A 21,940-nucleotide genomic window follows, 5' to 3' on the forward strand; every position below is an offset into this window, starting at 1 on the left:
TTTACTTATTTTAAATTTAAAAAAACGTTGGATATATAAATTCAAAAAAAAAAATGAAAATAATTAAAATTTATTTACTTTCAGGACAATAATATTTAAAGTTTAAAGAATAAAATTAAGTATATCACGCAAATATTTTATTTAGAAATATTTTATATATATGTTACAGATAATTGACGTACTTCCATAATTTTCAAAAGTTATTATCGAAATTTGTGAATTACCTTTTTTTTTTTTTTTAATTTTTTTGTATAGTAATTGTGAAATATGGCGATTCATATTGTTTTTTATCACACATGAATGAAACACCTAAATTCAAATGTCGTTTTCGTCTTCTTGATATTTCTGCTGCTTTTTTTATAAATTCAACAGTTACACGTGTGTTCAGAACATAAAGCATTTCCATCTCTGGTGAATTGTTAAGAACTTCCATGGCTAATTCATCAGTAATGTTATTGCTTTGTGGGAAACGTGCCACTCTTAGGTTTTTAAGCAATTTGATTGATGAAGAATCAATGACTAGATTAAGGCCAGCAATATCAAGAATTAGTAAATTCATTTTTGAAATTGTTACAATACCATCATTAGTTATTTTATGACAATACGTGCGTAATTCTTTTAATTGCTTCATGGTATTGGCAATACTATACAAACCATCATCTGAAATTAGATATTCCCCCATATCTAGGTCCTTGATATTTTTAAACTCTTCTGTTTTATAGTTTTTATAAAAATCATGATTCGAAAAAAATGGTATCACATTAGTCATCAGATAATGGGTCATTTCATTAGAAAGTTGAATACCACTAATTTCAAATCTTTTCAGATTTGCCCTCAGTTTACGTAACACCTGCAAACGCAATAATTCAGTATAAATAAAAATAAAAAGATTATTGGTTTTCATTTTTAATAGATATAAACCTTGACTTACACAAATGGTATCTTCTGGAAAGTAACAGGGGTTATACAAGTTATCTTTCCAATTTAAAAGAATCAAATCAGTCAATGTATCAGCAACTTTTAGTAATGAATAGATTAAAGTGATAGGTATAAATGTATCTTTAAAATCTTGAAATATAATTGCTAATACTTTGAGCTTAGATAGACGTGAAAAAGCATCATATAATATTATTTTGTCAACATAGGTAAATCTCAATCGAAGTTTTACGAGGTTTGGACAATATTCATTAATAACTGGCACTATGTTACAATGACCATAAGCTGACAAGTCTAATTTTGTTAAATAACGACCACATTTAAAAAGCAGTGATTTTAAAAAACTTAATTGTCCATCGAGTGTTGGATATTTTATCAAACAAGTTGGATTCTCATCATATTCCCAATGAGTTAGTTCAAGTTTTTTGACATTAAACCAAGAAAGATCAAGGGCTCTTTTCCATTTTTGACATACTAAAAAATAAATAAATTATACAAATATATTAATTACCATTAATGAATTATTTTTTTTGTCAATTAATTGATATTGTAATTGTCACATACCCAATGCAATTTTTGGTCTTTCACATGCTGGCACATACTTGAATATTGCTGCTAGACAATCATCATTAACAAAGTCAATTGTTATGCTGTTGGCCTGGTCAGTTATTATATTTTTGGCGTATGAATGATCATGATCCTTACAGTACGCCTGAAAAAATAATGAATATTTATATTGTAAAATAATAATTCAATAATTAATATCTACAAGCATGTTTTTACTGCAGTGATATAATTTAGACTTGCCTCAATTTTTTTTTCCTTAAAGGTGATATAAGTTGATAATTCGTCAATACAAGTTGAAATTTTACTCGACATCTTACGTTCTTGTGCAAAATTTTTTTCCAACTCTTTTTTTCTAAACTCTTCCATATTTGATAATTCACGAGGAGCAAGTTTTGGTTTCATTTTGTTTTTTGCGATAACACATCAACAAATTTTCATCACACACATGTTGCTTCAGTTCTTACTTGTTTGATGTCAGATTGTCAGCTGATGATTTGTTTTTTTTTTTTTATATCTAGCAGAGAGAGAAGACTTTTTATCTACAGAGAAAAGTCTTCTCTCTGTATCTAGCTGTTGGTAAAAGTATGAACTAAAATAGTATCAACTGGTTTCATGAATTTTTAAATTAACAATAATTGACAAATTAAGTATTTTATAATTTCATTTTCATTTTATTTAGAAATATTTTTTTGATGAACATGATCTAAATAGATAATCTCACTTTACTTTTGTTTGATTGAAATTTTTCCATCAAGAACTTTGACAATAACGTAAGAAACTTCATCAAATGGAATTAGGAATTGGAGCATCTATTTTTTTCCACAAACAATAAACAAATTCTTGTTTCGAACAATTAAATTAAAAAACAGATTAAAATAGAGTATATTTTATTTTTTTCCTTGACAAAAACAACAGCGGGGCTTTCAGCTCTTTCGCCTCCGTAAAAAACATAATCAATTTAATAAATGATGATCCTTGCGATGTTTAAAATATTATTTTAAATAATAATAATACCTCACCTTTAAATTTTATATTAATTTTTTCAAATGCCAATTTCGAAAACCTTCGATAAAAATCAATCAACTGGATCCAACTCATTTCACAACTAAACACCACCAATCAATCCACCAAACCCAAAATCAAAATCAATTTAAAAAAAAAATATTCATGTTGTTGTCAAGGTGTCAAAAATCCTCCTACAATATCAATTGATCCATTACTATTTGTTATATATATATTTTAACACATTTTTTTTTTTTTTTCTTTTGGTAATCACACGTTAAATGTGTTTACCTTGTTATCACGTTTTAACCACACACCATCTACGATAAGCACGTATAATAAAAACTATCGTAATAATTACATTGAAATTTTAAAATTCCTAATCGATGTTTTTTTTTTTCACCTACACATTAATTCACAATACTTGCTTATGTTTCATTAACTTTTTTTTTTTTTAAATACTCGTATATGCCTCACGTTATTTACATAAAAAAAAATCTAATTGATATATTAATTATTGTTATTTATAAATTTTATAATGAAATTGAAATATCTAATTGTTTGAATTTACGGATGAACGGATGCGGCCATTGGTCCAAACTCATTATTATATTTTAAAATAAATTTTTTTATAGAAAAATTGGAGCTTGTTATTTGTTTCATAAAATTATTATTAACATATTTTTTTTATTTTTGTTTATATTTTTTTTTAGTGGTCGTTCATCCGGTAATTTTGAATACTAACTATTATTTTTATCTGAATTATGTGTGATCAATGCTGTTGTTGTTTTTCAAAATGTACAAAAATACAGTTTTATTTATTTTTAAAAATTTTTTATCATCAAAATTTTGGTTAGTATTTTTTTTCTTTCGCTACAAACTATTTTCTATTGATAGTCGACATGCTAAACGTACATTTATTGAAGAAATATATATTAATTAATTAATTTTGTTTTTTAAATTTATTTAATGCTTATATTATTTTGTATTTTTTAATCAGAATATTTAAATTTCTAAATTTGTGATATTTTTTTTTTTTGTGGTTTCTTTGTTTGATAATAAAATACTTGTTCCATGAATTTACTAATATTATATTGCTAATTGTTTGATCACAAATTAAACATGAAAATCCTCCTTATTTTTTATTAAATATTTTAAATACTCAATGGTAGTTACTGGAGCCAAAATGAAGCTGGCAAATACCGAATGCTCGACCAGTCGAATAATTTAAATATTACGAATTATTTTTATTATTTAATAACTATCAGCACACTCATATCAAGCATTGAGTATATTATAAAATGAATTTATCAACAATGGTCATTTTTAATTATTCAACATACATGCAATTTATTTAAAACACATTTTTTTTTATTTATTTTTATTATTCAAAAAATTATCACTTATGCCACTATAAATTTACCTATCATAATTATTTTTTTTCTCAACTGAATTTCTATATAAAAAAAAACCACAAATCTTATTATTTATATTTTATTACTGTTATTATTTTTGATTTGCCGCATAACCGTTATCGAAAAAGAAAAAAAAATTATAAATTAATTACAAAAATGTAATATCTTAAAAATAAAATACAACGAAAAAAAAAAAAATTAAAAATTATTATATTCTAGAAATTAAACAGCTAATATTGCCAAATTAAAAAAAAAATAATAATTTACAGATTAAGTATTTTATGATAACGTGAGACAATAATACGATTATTAATTATGGTGTGTTTTATTTGGAAGTGGATCAAGTTCAGTTTAAACGTCGATCCACAAAAAGGCAGTCAACTTATTAATTTTTGTTTAAAATGTATTTTCATTTATTATTATTAAATTTTATTCATTTATTTTTTTTTTTTTTATATATCACGAGACTCGCGGATGAGCGTCAGGAGTCTAATTAGCAATTGTTATTTTTATTTATTTATAATTTTGCCTGGATGACTGTATTAAACATAAAAAAAAAATAGTAAATATTTTGTAGATTGATAATTAATATCAATGACGAGAATCATTGATAATTTTGAATTAAAAATAAAAACACAATTGAGTTTTGTCATCTCTCAGCGAATAAAATAAAAATAAAAAAAAAAAAAAAAAAACGTATCTATGTAACATAGATAAAATACTAATAAATTTAATTTCTTTTATTATTCATTTATTTAATAATTAATTAATTCAAGTAAACCTATATAATTTTATTATTATTAATGTTTTATTTATTTTTTTTTTTAATATATATATGTAAATTGATTTAGATGCATGCTAATTTTTTAGCTGCATATAATTTCAATTTGTTTAATTTTTTTTTTTTAATAATATTTAATATAATAATATACTATTTTGCATATAAAAAAACAATTATTTATTATAGAGTACAAGATCAATCCTTAGTTAGTTTTTATTATTTTTTTTTTGTTGTTTTAAATTCATTTATTATCTTGTAATTTTTTATTAGAAATGGTTTGACTATCTGATCGATTAAAATTTTTTTTTACTTGTTGCCTCGTTAACCCGCATTAATTACAAATTAAAAAATTGAAAACCAATTGATATTTTAACATTAATTTGACGATAATTTTAATTTGCATTATCAATGATTCTTCAGTATGAAAATAACGAAAATTTTGTATTTTTGAATCTTTGGATTTTTAAAAATGAATAACATGTTTACAATTGAATTTTAATTATTTTTTTAGCTTTTTTTTCTTTTATATAAATTGAGCATGAGGCAACATTACATCCTCAGCCAAATAATTAATAAATTTGAATTTAATATTCATGATTTTTCAATTTGTTTTTTAAATTTATTTAATCTACGGAAACATTAAGTGTCATTTTGGTTGGCAGGCTGAAGCGTTCACCATAAATATATATATATTTGTTTATTATTTTCTTTAAAACACAAATTATTTTCCCGTATTTTTCAATTTATTTATTTCTTTCATAAACATTCTATTTCAATTATTTTTTTTTTCTTTACATTTATATTTCGTGCCCACGATGGTGTAAGATCGTTTCAAGTAATAATATCACTGACAAAAAAAAAAAAAAAGAAATAATAAAATAAATCAAAAAACAATTCTTATTAATTAAAAATTATTGTGTGTTATTTTGGGCTTTGTGATTTATTTTTAAAATAATTATTTATCTTATTTATATTGTTGATGAATGAGGCACACACGCACATACACACGTTACATACCCACAAATTGCTGTATCAACAATCAATTATCTGCTCCACATTTATTCACCGCATTCTAAAAAATCCTCCTTGTTAAAAAAGAAAAATAATATTTCAATAATTTACATTTGTAATACCACTATTATTAATGATCAATGATTAATAAACTTACCATACTCGGGCAGGTTGTAAGGGCGGTCGTGGCAGCAGTGGTACACATCGTCAATATTGAACAATATTATCAACAACAGCAAAACCACATGCACCTAAACCAGCACTTGACATTAAACGTACCAATTCACGTGCATGAGATATTGCAACATCCATTGGTGGTCTTCTTGGTAAATTAATTGATTCTAAAAATAAACCAAATAAATTAACAATACGACTAAATATTTTAATCAATTATTCTTAAAATTTTTCATAGCAAATTATTAACAAAGTTTTTTGTAATCAATTTCACAAGTATTTTTTATATCTTGGTCTATAACTTTAGTTTAACTAAAAAAGCAAATGAATATTCAAAAATTTACCAAGTATTGCTGAGTTGAGTCGTGTACATACAGTTTCACGTTCTTGTGAATCAAGTTGCCAACCAACTGGTGATATCCATGGATTTGAATATGCTAATAAACTAAATGCATCTTGTAACATTTTTTTATTAGCTTCATTTTTACCATATTGTTGTCTAAGACGTATTGATTGTGAATATAATTCACGTCCAAAATCAAGCATTTTTTCAATAGCTTGTTTATTACCACCACATAATTGTTTTTTTATACATTTTGTCGTTGTTTCACTGTTATTATTATTATTGTTGTTATTATTATTGTTATTATTATTATTATTTTGTTGTTGTTGATTTTGATTGACACTATCTACTTCTAAAAAAATAGATAAATAAATAAAATTAATAATAAATATTAATGACAAATATATAAATAATAAATTCAAGCAATTTACCCATATCAACATCTTCACCATTTTGACACTTGAAACCATTTGCATTTTGATTACCATTTTGATAACCATTTGTATTTTTAATACCATTTGTACTTGTTGTATTATCTTCCATATCAACATCATCATTTTGTCCATTTATAAATTGTGGTTGTTGTTGTTGTTGTTGATCACCACCACCACTTGTTCCATTAACAGTATTATTATTATTAATATTATTATCATCATTATTATTACCATTTGTTGTTGATGTTGTTGTCGTTGTTGTGGTTGTTTTAGTATATGTTTTAGTTGATTGTATAACACTTGTTTGATTATCATTATTATATTGTGATACTTCAGAATCACTACCATTAACCATTTCAACAAATTGACGACATTTTAATGCAAACATTAAATTTGGATCATGCTCAAGTAGTCCTGGATATAATCTACTAGTTAAATCTATTGCTTCTCCCATTCTACCTGATAATACAAGCTTTAATATTCCTGTTGAAATTAAAATAAATAATTATTATGTATTAATAATATATTTTGATAAATAATAATTAATATTATTATAATTACTTTGTCTATTTTTAATTGAATTAAAATCTTCTTCAAATGGTTGTCCAGTACTTGTTGCAAATGCCTCAGCAGTGTCACAGTAGCCATGATGAACAAGATAAGTTGATACCATTCTGTTAATTATTTAAATTTTAATTTATTATTATTTAATAATAACAATAATAAATTAAAATTATTTTAATAATAATAAACACATACTTTTGAAGGATGGCCTGCCACTGGCCTTGACCATAATCTGGTGTTGGATAATTAATTATTTGTAATCTTGTACGTACACGAAGTTCATTTATCATATCACCAATATCAAATACAAATGGTGTTTGTCCAAAATTTGCATCAACAACTTCACCTGGTGTTTGTAATCCAACAGTTGGAAATAAATTTGCCTATTTAACATAAATTATAAATTAAAAAATTTAATAAATAATATTTAAACATTGAAAAACAAAAACGTACCGGTAAATCAGTGAATGCAATTCCAAGATGATGTCCATTTTTAGTATAAAATGCAGTATTATCAACAAGATTAACACCACAACCAATAACATCACCAGTTGTAAATGTTGGTCCATATGGTTGACCAGTACCAGATGAACAAAAACTATGTCCATCATCACCATGATAGCCATATGAATGTTTATCCCATCCTGGTAATCTATTTACATTAACACCATGTGCTGATAAACCAATACCCATATAACCATCACGTCCTTTACTAACAATTTTAACTTCAAAATAATACAATCCACATGATGCTGGTATTGAATGAGTTGTACGTACACTTGCAGCATCCTTGTGTGTTTTACCATATCCTAAAAATTAACAAACAGTTTAAATTAATCAATTAATCATTCATTATTTTACAGCTAGCACCTAATCATTATTTCGTTTTTTCAAAAGTATTTTTTCATCAAGAGTAATATATAGTTTAAGCTCAAGAAAATTCTAGGTCACTAGGTCAACAAAAACTCTTTCATCGATGTGACTCAAAATGACAACACGCAATCTCCATCATTAAAGAAAAAATATTTAAAAATTAACAAATTAATAAATATTAATAATATTATTAAAAATTTATTTTTTTTTTTAATTAATAATATAAGATTTATAAAATTATTATTCATCATTTAGTAATGTATTTTTTTTTTTTTTTCTAAAGCATTATGTTGAAATTGTATGGGTGTATTTTAATAATCAACTTTTGATGCATAATCATGGTGAATGCACAAGAGTCAGTCAGAAAAATATATCCAATAGAATGGGTGAAAGTTTTTCTTATGTTTATATCAAATATTATTCTTTTTTTACAATACACGTGCTGGTGTTTTTATTTATAATATTACTTTTTAATATTGTAATATTTATTTGGCCTTGGTGACATAGCTAACACAGTTGATCAAGGTTAAATAATGTGCATATTTCTATGAAAATTATTATCAACATTACAACTAATGCCATTGTTAAATATTTTAAAATAAAACATAATGAATTTTAGATTATTAAATAAGTAATCTTGGATGGATTATTGTAAATTAAAAATTTATTTAAATTAATTTAATACATTATGAGTTTTTTGTAAATTCATTTGGTATTTTAGCATTTTTAAATATGAACTTATCTATCATCAAGAAAAATATTCAAGTAGTCAATTAAATTATTAAAATATGTAACAATAAATAATAATAATAATAAAAAATGATGAAAATTGTAACGGCAACTGCATTCACGCATTTCGTGAGCCCTTGATTCCCGGGTCATATTGATTTTTCAATTTCAGATATGGAAAGTATAATTTTTTTTTTTTTAATAATAAAGAAAAAAAATATATAATTATTGTAAATTTAATTTGACAATAATACTAGTGTAAGTATCATGCCACAAAATGATGCGACAGTTTAATCGATTTTATTTCTACCAAAAAAAAAAAAATAAATATTCAATAAAAAATATGACGTTTAAGATAAAAAAAATTTTCTTTATAAAAAATAATAAAATTTCAGATAAGATAATATGTATGTAATTAGCAAAAAAAAATAATATTTAATTATAAAAAGCCATATTGAAAGCTAGATGTTAAAAAATCCAAATTCTTGTAAATTTTTTGTCGACACAAAGTATCAAGGTAAAATTGAAACAGCTGTCATTGAAATTATCATTATCCCAAGTAGTATAAACACACCTACAGTATAAAATTAAAAAAAATTAAATAAAAAAAAAAACAATAATTATTGAGCTTCCCAAGTGAATCAAGTGACTGAAATCATTGACCGTACACCCACATGAATAATTAAACCCCATAAAAAATACCAACAATAAAAAAAAATAAAAACTAAAAAATACATAAAATTTCCAATAAAAAAATTCTCATTTCAAATAATTATTTAAATGGTATCTAGATGATAAAAATAAAATAAAAAAATCCATCAGACTATGACCGATCAGCTGATTCCTTTGTTTAGGTCGGTGACACACACGCGCTTCCATCATCCACACATAAACACATAAAAAAAAAAAAAAAAACCCAGACCCTACCATTGTAAATCAATAATTATTAAATGCCCAAGCTAAAAAATTAAAAAACACCAAAACCTACAAAACAGCAAAAAAAAAGAAAACAAAAAAAAAAAAAAGATGTTTTTTTATAATTAATTAAAAAATTGTCATAAAAATCTCAAGTCTAAGCTAATAAATAATAATAATAATAATACAAAATATATACCTAATGCTTAAATATATTAATTAATTTAAGGTCATATTAAATATATAAATAAATAAAAATAAAAAAAAAAAAAAAGTATAAAATTGTGAATCGTAGTACGGAGGTCGTAGAGGTGCTCAAACAACACTTACCTTTATAATGTACACGAAGATTATTTTGTGATAATCCAATATAATTGTACTTGTCTTTTGGACTCCATGATTTTGGTAATGGTGTTTCTTCTTCGTTAACCATTGGATATAACATCTTGAGTCTGTCAAATGATTGATTATCAACAGAATTTAATTTAACTGGCTCCATAACACTCCGTTCCTCGCTGGTGGCGGCCATCATTGTCATTTGCAATACCCCCCTTCTCTCCCCCTAAACTGTACACCCTCTTTAATATATATACACACACACACAGAGATAAATAATATATACCTATCCCTTTCTTTATTCTTTTTTTATTGTTTATTTTCTTTTATTTTTTTTAAATGTATATCATTGCTAAACTTTTTTTTTTTTTTTTCTTTTTGTTATATTTATTATTTTGTGTTATATTTTTTAGCTCAACGAGATAATATACATATGTATTTTAATTCAACCTAGTGCTGACTGCTGCTGTAACTTGTGCGCAGGATTTTGGTAATCTTTGTCTTACTCTCTTTCTCTTTTTTTTATTTTTTTTTTTTCTTTATTTTTAATACTCTCCTCACCTGTCTCGCTCTCTCTCACTCTCTTGTCACTCTCTGTGTGTGTTTTTATTATTATTTTTTTTTTATTTTTATTATTATTATATTTTGCTTATGATGATGTTTTTGTTGAAGTAGATGGTTTGTTTATGTTTGTGTGGAGAGTCCAGTGTTACAGCGCATTTTGAAGTGCGCATATTCCATACCTGGAGATTACATATTTTTTTATTTTTATGATTTTTATATATGTGTAGTTTTGTGTTGATTTTTTATGTGTTTTTTAAGATGTTGATAGGAAATTTAATCACTGTTTACATATTGCGATGCTAGAGTGAAATAAAAGGATATAAAAATAAAAAGGATAATTGAATTATAAATTATTTCAATTGTATTTAAATTAAAAATTAAAAAAATTTATCAAAAAATGCAGTGTAGCAAAATTTGGAGTAATATTAAATTTTCTAGTAGAAAAAATTTAGAGAAATGTTGGCTAATTAACAGGTAAAAATTCAAGTGAATTTCTGTTATAGAAATTTTCGATTATTTAGAATAACATTTTGTTTATGTTGTTGTTGTTTTTAATATTGTTCAATTTAAAATTGGCGCCTCTCTTGCGAATCAAATATGGCTTCCGTTGACACATCAGCGCCTCTCTCTCTCTGGCATAATCAGCTGTAATCAGCTGTTTTGGAGCAATTGAAAAAAATTAAAGTTTTGGATTTTGACTTTTAATTTTTTTTGATCCAGATTTGTCTGGATAATCAAAAAAAGTGAACAACAGTTTGATAATAATTAATTAGAGCTTATAATTGTTTGTTGAATATGGGTGTTGATCATTCATTGTTTGTAACTGCTGCATTTGTCATGCACTGTTACTGGATGTACAAAACTGACTACAGAAATGGTGCCAATGATCTAAATGGACCTTTTCCTCGAGGTGGTCCACACAAAAAACCAAGGGTAATTTTATATTTTTTATTGTTAATTAATTGTCTACTTATTTCTAAGGCAAATTTACTTTATCTTTTTCATCAAAAAAAAAAAAAAAACACTGAGTAGTATTTTTTTTTTTTTATTTAGGTTATGTAAGAGTGTTGTTTTTTTTTTGTTTAGAAAATAATCTAGTAAATATTTTTGTTGTTGTTGTTGGATGACAAATTTGTCATATTGATTTTTTGGTTTCAGGAACTGGTGGAAGCGAGCAAAAAAAAGAGATTATCTCAGTAGTGTGAAATAAATAATCACCATTGTGGTGACTCAATTTATCAATAATATTATTATTCTTACAATAAGTATGTAAATTTTTCATCACAATGATTGTGCTTTAAATTGAGTCTAATAAATATCAGTCTAATAAATATAAAAATATATCAAGGTATTTTATTCATTTTTAAATCAATTTACTCCGATATTTTCTGTAGATTTAAGTTGACAACAAACTTGTCAGTTGATCAAACAAAATGTCAGACGAATCCAAAACTAGTTTACCAATATTTCACATATTTATTTAAATAAAATCATCATCTTCCAATGATTATCATTATAATAATAATGATTAATTAGTCAATTGTTAAAAAAGAGCAAAATAATATATAATTGAGCTGCTTTGTTCCATTTTTTTCTATGTCCTCCTGAAGGCACCACAACTTGCTGAAATTTTAAAATTAAAAACACAATCATCAGCTAAATGAAGACAGTTATAAATAATCAATAAAAGTCCAATAAAAAAATCTAGCTTACCATCTTGACTATAATAAAATAACATGACTTAATTTAATAATAATAATTTATTTAAATTTTCTCTTTTCTCTTTCTTTTTTTCTTACAAATTTTTCTCAGAATCAAAGTGCAGACAATAACGGGTCATTTTTATGTGCATTTCTTTTTTTAAATTTTAATTATTATATTTTTTCGTGGGTTAAAAATTTGACAATATCACACATACGAGATTTAATACTGCCAAAGCCATATATTTATTTTTTTTTATCTTTGTTGATCATACATTGTTGATGTATGAAAGAAAAAAAAATGAGCATGATAGTTATGATATGATAGTTTCTTTATGATTTAGATATATTTATTTATTTTTTTCTTATAATTATAAAGCACATGAAATCTCGTTTCTCAATGATAAACAATTAATAGATAATAAAAATAAATAACATTAGTAATTAAATCAGAACAACTATTTTCTTTTTTTTTTTTTTTTATTTTATATAACAAGGAGAGGAGATTTCATTACTTCAACATTTATAATTTCATAAAAAATGAAAAAAAAAAACAATTGTTTCGTTCAGGACAAAAGGCATTATTTATATATTTTTTAATCAATTTACAGTCATGAACGAAACTCATTAGAAAATAAAACATAATTAATCACATTTCGAAAAAAGAAAAAAAAAAAAAATTTAACAATGTGATTAATTATGTTTTATTTAATTTTCCAAATAAATTATTAAATTTTATCTAGCTAAATATTTATGAACGATATTTGAATTAATTTTTCTGGATTTATTATTTTGTATTTTTTTTTTTTTTTTTTGAAAAATTCAATCTCTCATGATTATTTTATTTGATCGATAAGATTATGATATGGAACACTTTAACAATGATCAACTGGTGATATACAATTTTAAGTTTTTCATTGTTTTTTTTTTTATACATTTCAGAAATTATTTAACTGCTGTTTTTATTATAAATAATCATTTACAACTTTCTTGGTTTATTTATCTTTGTTTAAACTTTTTTTTTAAATATTTATTTTTCATTTATCTCGTTGATTTATTCTGTCACGTTTTTGTCATTCACAAAAATTGATAATTGTGTGTTTAATTGTGTTTGTGTTTTATATTTTAATTAATAATATTTTTATGTTTATCTTAGCTATCTTAAATGGAGATAAATAAAACAAATTTATTGGAAGAAAAATGTACAATTTATCGGATTTTTTAAACAGCTTTTTTCATTTTCTTTTTTAAATCACAATTATTTATGGAAAAAAATTATAACTGATAAAGCTTCCTCAGATTATTAGGATATTACTCAATTCCGGATAAACAATACCAATGTTTCCATGCAATTTTATTGTTTCTTTAACTTTTTTTTTTCATACCTCGAATTTTTTTAGATAAAAAAAAATATTATTTATTCAAGCAATTTTCTCTCTTATTGTTGAGTGGTTTTTTTAATCAATGCATAAATTTTTTTGTTGACTTTTTTATTAATATTCATAACTTATCGTTTTTTTTAAATGAAAAAAAATTATTATGGATATTAATAATACTTGTCACAATAGTTAACGATCGAAATATATTTTTCTTTTTTTATTTTTTACGAGTTTTAATATTAAAAACGAGTTTAATTAAATTTTTTTTATTTTTCATAGAACCATTTCACGAAGAAAAATGTTTTAGTTACAATGTTGTTGTTGGATTTATTATTTTTTTTTTTTTTGTTTATAACGTGTGCGTGTTTCAACTGGAATATAATTATTTAAATAAATGTTTTTTTTGTTGCGTGAATAATCAACGTTCAACACAATGACAATATATTCAACATTTTAAATACGAATTTATTTTTATCAAATAAAATAACTGATTTATTTATACTTAAAAATTTACACGCAAGTTTTTTTAATTCAAATTTTAAGCGATATTAATTTATTTTATCATGAAATTATTTTTCTTTTTGAATATCTAGTATTTTTATTAATTTTTTTGTCCTACATTTTTCGTTTTATTGATTTTATTTTTGTTAATTTTAAATTCAATTTTTTTATATTTGTTTTTGTAGTTTTATGTATTGTCTAAAATTGTGTTTCATTGATTTTTCAACACGTCATAATTATAATATAATTTAATCAACTCGTTTTAATATATTATTATTTCATTTTCATTATTTTTAACAAAATTCATATTCAAGTTTAACAAATATTGGTGACCTATATTTTCAACTAAAAAATCCATGACAATGATTAACTCAATTTTTTATTTTTCATTTAAAAAAAAAATCTCATTAGTGAAATTATAAACTATTAATTAATTAAAAAATATAGAACGTAGATAAATTTATTTTATTATCCATCAAAAATAAGCTGTAAAAAAGTAACGGCCAATCAACTCTGTATAAAATGAAAAATAATTTCTTTAACAAGTAATTTCATTTTGTACAACAATCTAAATCAATCATCATTAGTAAATGTTTTTTTTGTTTCGTTAAAAATAAAAGCCATCAACATTAATTTATGAATATTGATTTTGTTTATTTTATATATTTTTTTTTAAATATTCTCGTACATTTTCATTTGGTATTTTTGGTATCATCATCATTGCATATCTTTTTGTATTTTAAAATTTAAAATACATGTATTTCACATTTAATATTCCAATAAACTGAAGAATAATTTTAATGATATCTATTATTATTATTTTTATTATTATTATTTGAACTTGAAGAAAAATTTGTAGTGTCATTTGTAAGTGTAAAGATTTTATTTTTAATATTTAATCAATAATAAATTTAATGAGAAAATTATTATTCGTGCTTGTGATACAGGATTAATAAATTTTTTGTTTTTTTTTATTATTAATTTTATGAAAATGATAGGTGTATAAGTGTGTTATTATTTTAACGATTAATTATCACAGAATATGCGAGATATATATTAACTCTTTTTTTTTTTTTTTTATTTTTTTTTATATCATTCCATTAAAGCTTACTCAAAATTCAATGAAATTAAATGCTAATTATATATTTTTTTTAAAAAATGTAGAGCATAACACCATCGATATCGCGACTGGACATTTTTAATTTTTAAATTGCGAAATTTTTTTAAATTTATTATATCTTAGTTATGTATTATCTAAAGCAGAGAAATAATTATATTTTTTAAAATTTATTTATACATATTAATTGCCGTTTTTTATTTAATTTTCACATAAAGGAGATGATTGATAATCTAGTTGATTTTATATTAAGTAAAAAATTGTGATTTTTATTTATTTTAATGATAAATTAATTTTTTTAATGATTATATTGTCGATCCGTGCATTTTTGCTATGTATCGAAACATCGTTCTTTATATTTTTGTTATTTTTCATTTCAATTTATCAATTCTTTTTAATTTTTTAACGCCAAAATTATTTATTCCATGCAGCATTGTTTTTTATATAATTTTTGTTAATGAATTTAATATAATTTTAAAAGTTTGTCACAATGAATCTAGACGTATCTATATTTTGTAAAAATGTTAATTTAATTATCAATCAATTTATCATCAAATTTTATAATTTTTTAGTGCGAATTTTTTTTCTATTGTGTCATAGGCAATTTAAATTATTCAAATTTATTTACCATTTCATTTTTAAATCTTCATTGGAAGAATACTTTAACAATAATAATCAAACAAAAGAAAGAAAAAAAATAATAATAATTCAATTTTAGAAAGCTAATTAATTAGTAATTATATAATTTTTGATAATTATATTTTTGTTTTTTGGGTTGTTTTATTATACAACAATAATAATACATGATAAATTATAAAAAAAATCAACTTCTCATTTAGATATAGACAAGTAATGGAGCACGTTGAATGTCAACATTTTTTTTTTTACTCAATAATTAGCAGTCAGACTCTTGCGATCTCTGTTTATTTCTTAACACTTAAGAACATTATTTATTTATTTATTTATTTATTTATTTTACAATACAATGGCCTAGTAATTATTAATTAATTAATTTTTTTTAAATTTATTTATTATTTAATAACTAGTGGCGAAATCCTGAATCACGTCAGGATATGCCTATTGGTCGTACGCAATAAATGCTACATTTAACTTGTAATTAAAAAAATTTTTTTTATTCACCATTCGATAATATCTACAATCAATTTTCATTATTTCAAACTTGTTATTTTTTTTTTTTTTTCTATTTAATTTTTATTAAAAGATAAATTGCATGTTTGTAAATTTTTTTTCTCTATAAATCATCCAACAATAAATTGTCGAATTATTTTTCATAACGAGATAGGCGCAATTTATTTTAGATTTTGTTGTTGTTGTTTTTTTTTTTTAAATCATTTTGACGTTTTACGTCGGACGTTTATATTTATACATATTAACCATATTAATCATGCTGAATTTTGGACGATGTTATTGTGCGATAAAAATTCTTCATATATCAGTACTTTGAAGACACTCAACTTTAAATATTTCTCATAATTTTATTTTGACCTTGTTTAATTAATTTAATATAATATTTATTTTCATTTTCGTTCAAACACTTTCGATGCCTGATGAAATATTTAAAAATCATTTTAATATTACAATTATAAATATTAATTATTTCAAGTTGGATTAGGCAATGGATTTTCTTGTCTTATATCACTTTTAAGTTTAACAAATTCTTTGGCAACTTCATCATTATTTCTTTGTGATAGTATACGTAATATTGTCCAACCAGTTTCATTCATTTGTATTCTTTTACCAAGTGATAACCAACATGCACATGATCCCTCTTCAGCAATGTCTTTCAATTGTAGAACAGCAACACCAACAAGTCTATCATCACGTGCAAAACAATAGTCTCTAACGCATATATGTAACTCGAAGAAATCAAGTAGCTGTTGTTCATTTCCAATAATACTATAAATAAAATCAAACATTAATAATCAAAGCTATTATTTAAGTAAAAAATAAATTAATAAATTTATTTACAAGTGAAATGTCTCATTGAATTTCGGTGACCAAGTATTGCTTTTTGATTTTGTTGCATGTTTTCTTTTTTTATCAGCTAAATGTGGTCCAATTAAATTAATCTCAACAAATGGTCTAAACATTCCAGTTGCCAATGGCCACTTGAGATCATTTGCTGCTACAACTAAAATTTAAAAAAATACATTAATTAGATTTTTTCTATTTTCCTTAGTAACATGATTAAAAATTATAAATATAAATATTTTTTTTTTACCTTTGATAGTGACTTTTTGATCACCAGTACCAGGATGAGTAAACAAATCAACTTGAACACTCAATTCACCAATAGATCCATTATCAGAAGTATCTAAAATTAAAAATAAAAAACAAATATTAATATTAATCAATTAATTATTATATTTTTTTGCATTAAACTATATCAAGCTCATTCAATTTTCATTCTATTATTCTATATTTTAAATATTTCATAATTTTATTAATTTAAATTAGCACTCGATTAACAACATGCCTCTAAATGCTATTTTTTTTTATTATTATTATTTTTGCATTTAAATAATGTGTATTATAAGATGATAATAATAATAATTTGTGATTAAAGCCGAGTGTAAGTGACTCATAATAATGATAGCATTGATCATGATAATTATTTAAAAAAAAAAAAAAGACAAAAGTTTTTATAAGCAATTTTAATTAACTAAATGTATTTAGCTGTTTTTTTTTTTGTAAAAAAAAAATCAAGATGTTATTTATTTTTTAAATTAATAAATTAATATTATTAAAAAATTTAAACATCTTGATTGTAATATGTCTATTATACCCTAAAGGTACAATCTAATGATAAAAATTATTTTTTTTTTTTTATGCCAAATTTTTCTATCTTAAATATGGATTTGATAATTTTTTTTTTGCTATTATTTTGGTCTCAGAGTGCAAGTGCTCTGGTACCTTGTCGACTTTCTCGGCGAAGTGGGGGTTTTCTTTGGCGAAGAGGTTCTTCAAGACCTTCCATACCCTCAGCACCCTCACCATCATCTGGCCTTTCGCTGCTCATCGAACGTTGACGTTGACGCAACGTCGTCATATCGTTCAGTGGCACTGATTTTTTTATTTTTTTTTTATTTATATTATTTACTTTTATATTTCTCAAATATTTTTTTTTTACTTATTTGTGTTATAATATTTTTATTTTATTAAATTATAAACTTATTACTATTGCGAAATTAAATTAAATTTTATACTTACTTTGATCAGTTTGTGTTGTTACAAATGTTTTGATAAGTGTATCAGTTGTTTGAGTATAAAGACTCAATGCATAACGTAGACTTTGTAATTCAGCTGATTTTTCTAAAAATGTTTTCTTTAGGCCATTACCACCAGCATGGAAATATTGTTTAATAACATCGAGTGCAACATCAAGAACAGCACATTGTTTTGGTGATAAATTTTTTTCCATTTCCTTAAATATTTATTATTATTTTTATGCATTTCAAGGATAAAGTATTTTGTATTTTTTTATTATTAAATTGTTTTACATACCATAACTCCACTGAGTGCATTTTTTACATCGGGTTTTCCTGCCATATGATTTTTAAATATTCTTGACATGTCTTCAATTTTAGCATTTGCTGCAAGATTCTTGGCATTGTCTGTTAAATTCTTAAACATCATCTGTAAAAATATATTAAATAGATTAATATTAAATTTGTTTTTCATTTTATTGTAAAAAAATATTTAAAAAATCGAAATAAACTTACACTTTTATCAGTCATTGGTGGTAATACAACAGTTTTTTCTAATATTCTCATAACAATTTTCCATAGCTCTTTGAGTAATCTTTTAAGAACAGTTTTTTCACAAGATTCAGCATACAATGATAGGCTACCATCTAAAAGATCCATCAATGGCCTCAATACATCATCAGCCTCAGCAGCAACTGCATTTCTTTGAGCTGGTTGAGTTAGAGAAACTTGACCACCACCTTTAATTGCCAAAAGTAAATCACCAAGTTCACGTACTGATACTGTTATTCTCGGTTCTAAACTATCAGCAAATAACATTGCAAGATCATCAAGTGCACTATTTAATTGTTGTTGTAATTCTTTTAAAATATTTGCTGCATCTTCCTCCAATGCACTGCCACCCATTGATTCAAACATTTTTTCAAGTTGTACACGTAATTGTTGTATGTTGTTCATCAAAATACATGCCTATTTTATTAAAAAAAAAGAAAATTTATTAATATATTAAACATATTTATTGATAATAATTTATTATAAATAAAATAGTGGACAACATACAATTCTTTCTTCCTTCATGTGATTTGGAAATTCTCGTTTAACAATATCAGAATATGTTATCAAAACTTTACCAATTGTTTTGGCAAATCTTTTCATATAACGTTTCCATATTTCTGGATCTGGACATTCAAGTTTTGATACAACATCAAAACATTGTGTCAATTGTGTAAATACATCAACAACAGATACACTAAATAATGCATGTTCACTGCTTTTTTGAAACTGTAAAAATAAAAAAATATAAGTACAATGAAAAGTTTAGAGAAAAAAAAGAAAACAAAATATTTACCCCATCTTTTTGATCTTTATTAAATGCACCATGAAGATATTCAAGTGAAACATCATCATTTTCATTGAGCCATTGCATGACAAATGGCTCAAACCAAGCTGGATATTCTGGTACAGCATCTTTGTATGGTGGTACATCTTTGACGTATGTTGAATAAAGCCATTTAACTTTAAAATGTAAATTCATATATGTTGATGATTTACATAGACGATGTTGTTCATGTTCTTCAAGTGCATATTTCATATCAACAGCAAAAAATGACCACATTGTTGCTGCAGATAATTGTCCAATATTAAGTTCTTGAGGAAATTGATTTAATACTGGTGCATAACTATTTCTATCTTCATCAATAACAGATACAATAAGTGTTATTAATCTATTCCAAAAATCAAGTGAATCTTGACGTGGTCCATGATCTTCTGGATCAAGTTTAGCTTCACTTGGATCAACTTGAAATTCACGATTATATAAATCATGACAATTTTCAAATAAAAATTGATATGTTGAACGTAAACATGCCTTTACACAATCTTTAACAACAGCACTTGCACGTGGTGGTGATGATAATTCTTGTACTTTCATACGGAAAAATGTTATACTCGTTAATAAATCAACAGTACTTTTTAAATCCATTAATTTTTCTTGACTTGATGCTGGAAAATTATTTCTATACATTGATAAATCAATTCTCAATGAATTATGCAATTGATCAAGTAGCTTTACAAATTTTTCTTTCTGCAAAAATAAAATTAAAAAGAATGATTAATTTTCTCAAATAAAAAATCATAAAAAATACCATCAATAATCAATCAAAATAAAAAATAATACAATGACCAGTAAAATTAATTTATCATGGAAAATTTTATAATGAAAAAAATGATAATAATAAATTGCACAATCCAATGATAATAAAGAATAAAAGTTTGCTATTATTCTTTTTATATAAGACTGAGTAAAATTGATGAGAATACAGAATTTTTCAAATACCAATTTAAAAAATAACATCAAGAAGAAAATTGTGTTACAGGTTTGATACTGTTCAGGGATTCGTATAACGAACACTACCCATTTACCCGGAAATTTTTTTCCAAGCATTTTTCACATTTTTTTCTATTTTTTTTTAACAACAATTCAACTCCCAGTTGAGTAATAATACCCGTAATACCCCTAGTCATTTTATGTCATCTAGGTTTTTATTTTTTATTATATATTTTCAAGGTATTTTTAAAAGGACATATAATAGTGTATAATGAAAAAATAAAAAAGCCATAAAATAATTATGATAGTATAAAAATAAATGAAGGAAAAATTAATGACTTACTCCAAAATTACTAGCAGCAAATCTATCACAAGCTGATACAGCAGCACTTGCTGTTGTATGAGCATAATATGCATTAATATTTGCCAAAAGTGTCGACATTATTGCCGGTACACCTGGACAAAGATATTTTGTTGATAAACAATGAAAATGCCTGAAATAATATCAAGATAATTATTAAATTTAATCATGAAATAAATGGATTATCAACTGATAATTAATAATGAAAATTGTCGAATACTAACGTCATTGCTTGATAAATACTTTCAATACCATAACGCATTGCAAATTCATCAACTAATTCTTCACCAGGTGGATCAAAATATATTCTCCATGAATCATCACTATTTGTTTGTGGTAATGATACCATACCACCATTATTTTCACATAAACTATGAAATAAATTTTCATGTAAACATGTATATTGTACATGATATGGTGCAACTTTTTCTTCACCTTTTATTTCAACACTAATATGTAAACGTATTGCACCAGATACAGCACTTTTATCTGTACGTTTTTCTAAATTATACCATACATCCATTTCACCACTTAATGTACGTACTTCAATTATTGTTTGTCCAAGAAAATCATCACTTTCACGTGTTAATTTTTGACGTAATTTCGATTTAAGATCATTATCTTCATCCCATACACGTACTTTAATACGATCAGATGAATTGTGACACTCACTAAATAGATTTTT

General features: G+C 23.8%; 3 protein-coding genes and 1 long non-coding RNA gene across 5 annotated transcripts in view; 1 reads left to right on the forward strand and 3 right to left on the reverse strand.

Annotated features, from left to right (window-relative positions):
• Positions 1-189: 189 nt before the first annotated feature.
• LOC122855690 lies at positions 190-1,998 on the reverse strand. The gene is made up of 4 exons (XM_044157240.1): positions 1,744-1,998; positions 1,501-1,648; positions 932-1,410; positions 190-850 (listed from the first exon to the last, which is right to left on the reverse strand). Exons 1-4 carry the CDS (start codon positions 1,903-1,905, stop codon positions 239-241), a joined length of 1,401 nt encoding a protein of 466 aa, XP_044013175.1. The 5' UTR covers positions 1,906-1,998; the 3' UTR covers positions 190-238.
• A 738-nt stretch (positions 1,999-2,736) lies between these two features.
• LOC122855688 (ran-binding protein 9) lies at positions 2,737-10,788 on the reverse strand. Of its 2 annotated transcripts, none has more exons than XM_044157238.1 (8): positions 10,075-10,788; positions 7,681-8,036; positions 7,423-7,610; positions 7,225-7,337; positions 6,661-7,146; positions 6,231-6,581; positions 5,870-6,053; positions 2,737-5,786 (listed from the first exon to the last, which is right to left on the reverse strand). In XM_044157238.1, the coding sequence occupies exons 1-7, from the start codon at positions 10,280-10,282 to the stop codon at positions 5,920-5,922; spliced, it is 1,836 nt and encodes a 611-aa protein (XP_044013173.1). In that variant the 5' UTR covers positions 10,283-10,788; the 3' UTR covers positions 2,737-5,786; positions 5,870-5,919. The 2 variants fall into 2 exon arrangements, with proteins under 2 accessions (XP_044013173.1, XP_044013174.1); XM_044157239.1 differs by having other exon boundaries at positions 2,737-5,783; positions 10,075-10,602.
• Positions 10,789-11,165: 377 nt separating this feature from the next.
• LOC122855691 lies at positions 11,166-11,987 on the forward strand. Its single transcript, XR_006374090.1, has 2 exons — positions 11,166-11,577; positions 11,803-11,987. It is a non-coding gene; the product is annotated as an uncharacterized LOC122855691 (long non-coding RNA).
• Positions 11,988-15,205: 3,218 nt separating this feature from the next.
• The window catches only part of LOC122855692, a 33,382-nt gene continuing 26,647 nt past the window's right edge, over positions 15,206-21,940 (reverse strand). The window contains 11 exon segments of the mRNA XM_044157241.1: positions 15,206-17,258; positions 17,331-17,493; positions 17,584-17,676; positions 18,276-18,425; positions 18,573-18,786; positions 18,867-18,998; positions 19,085-19,537; positions 19,628-19,849; positions 19,917-20,651; positions 21,238-21,388; positions 21,480-21,926. Coding sequence (XP_044013176.1) covers positions 16,961-17,258; positions 17,331-17,493; positions 17,584-17,676; positions 18,276-18,425; positions 18,573-18,786; positions 18,867-18,998; positions 19,085-19,537; positions 19,628-19,849; positions 19,917-20,651; positions 21,238-21,388; positions 21,480-21,926 — 3,058 coding nt within the window. The 3' untranslated portion in view covers positions 15,206-16,960.

This window comes from Aphidius gifuensis, linkage group LG4 (assembly GCF_014905175.1).
Source record: "Aphidius gifuensis isolate YNYX2018 linkage group LG4, ASM1490517v1, whole genome shotgun sequence".
Taxonomy (NCBI): domain Eukaryota; kingdom Metazoa; phylum Arthropoda; class Insecta; order Hymenoptera; family Braconidae; genus Aphidius; species Aphidius gifuensis.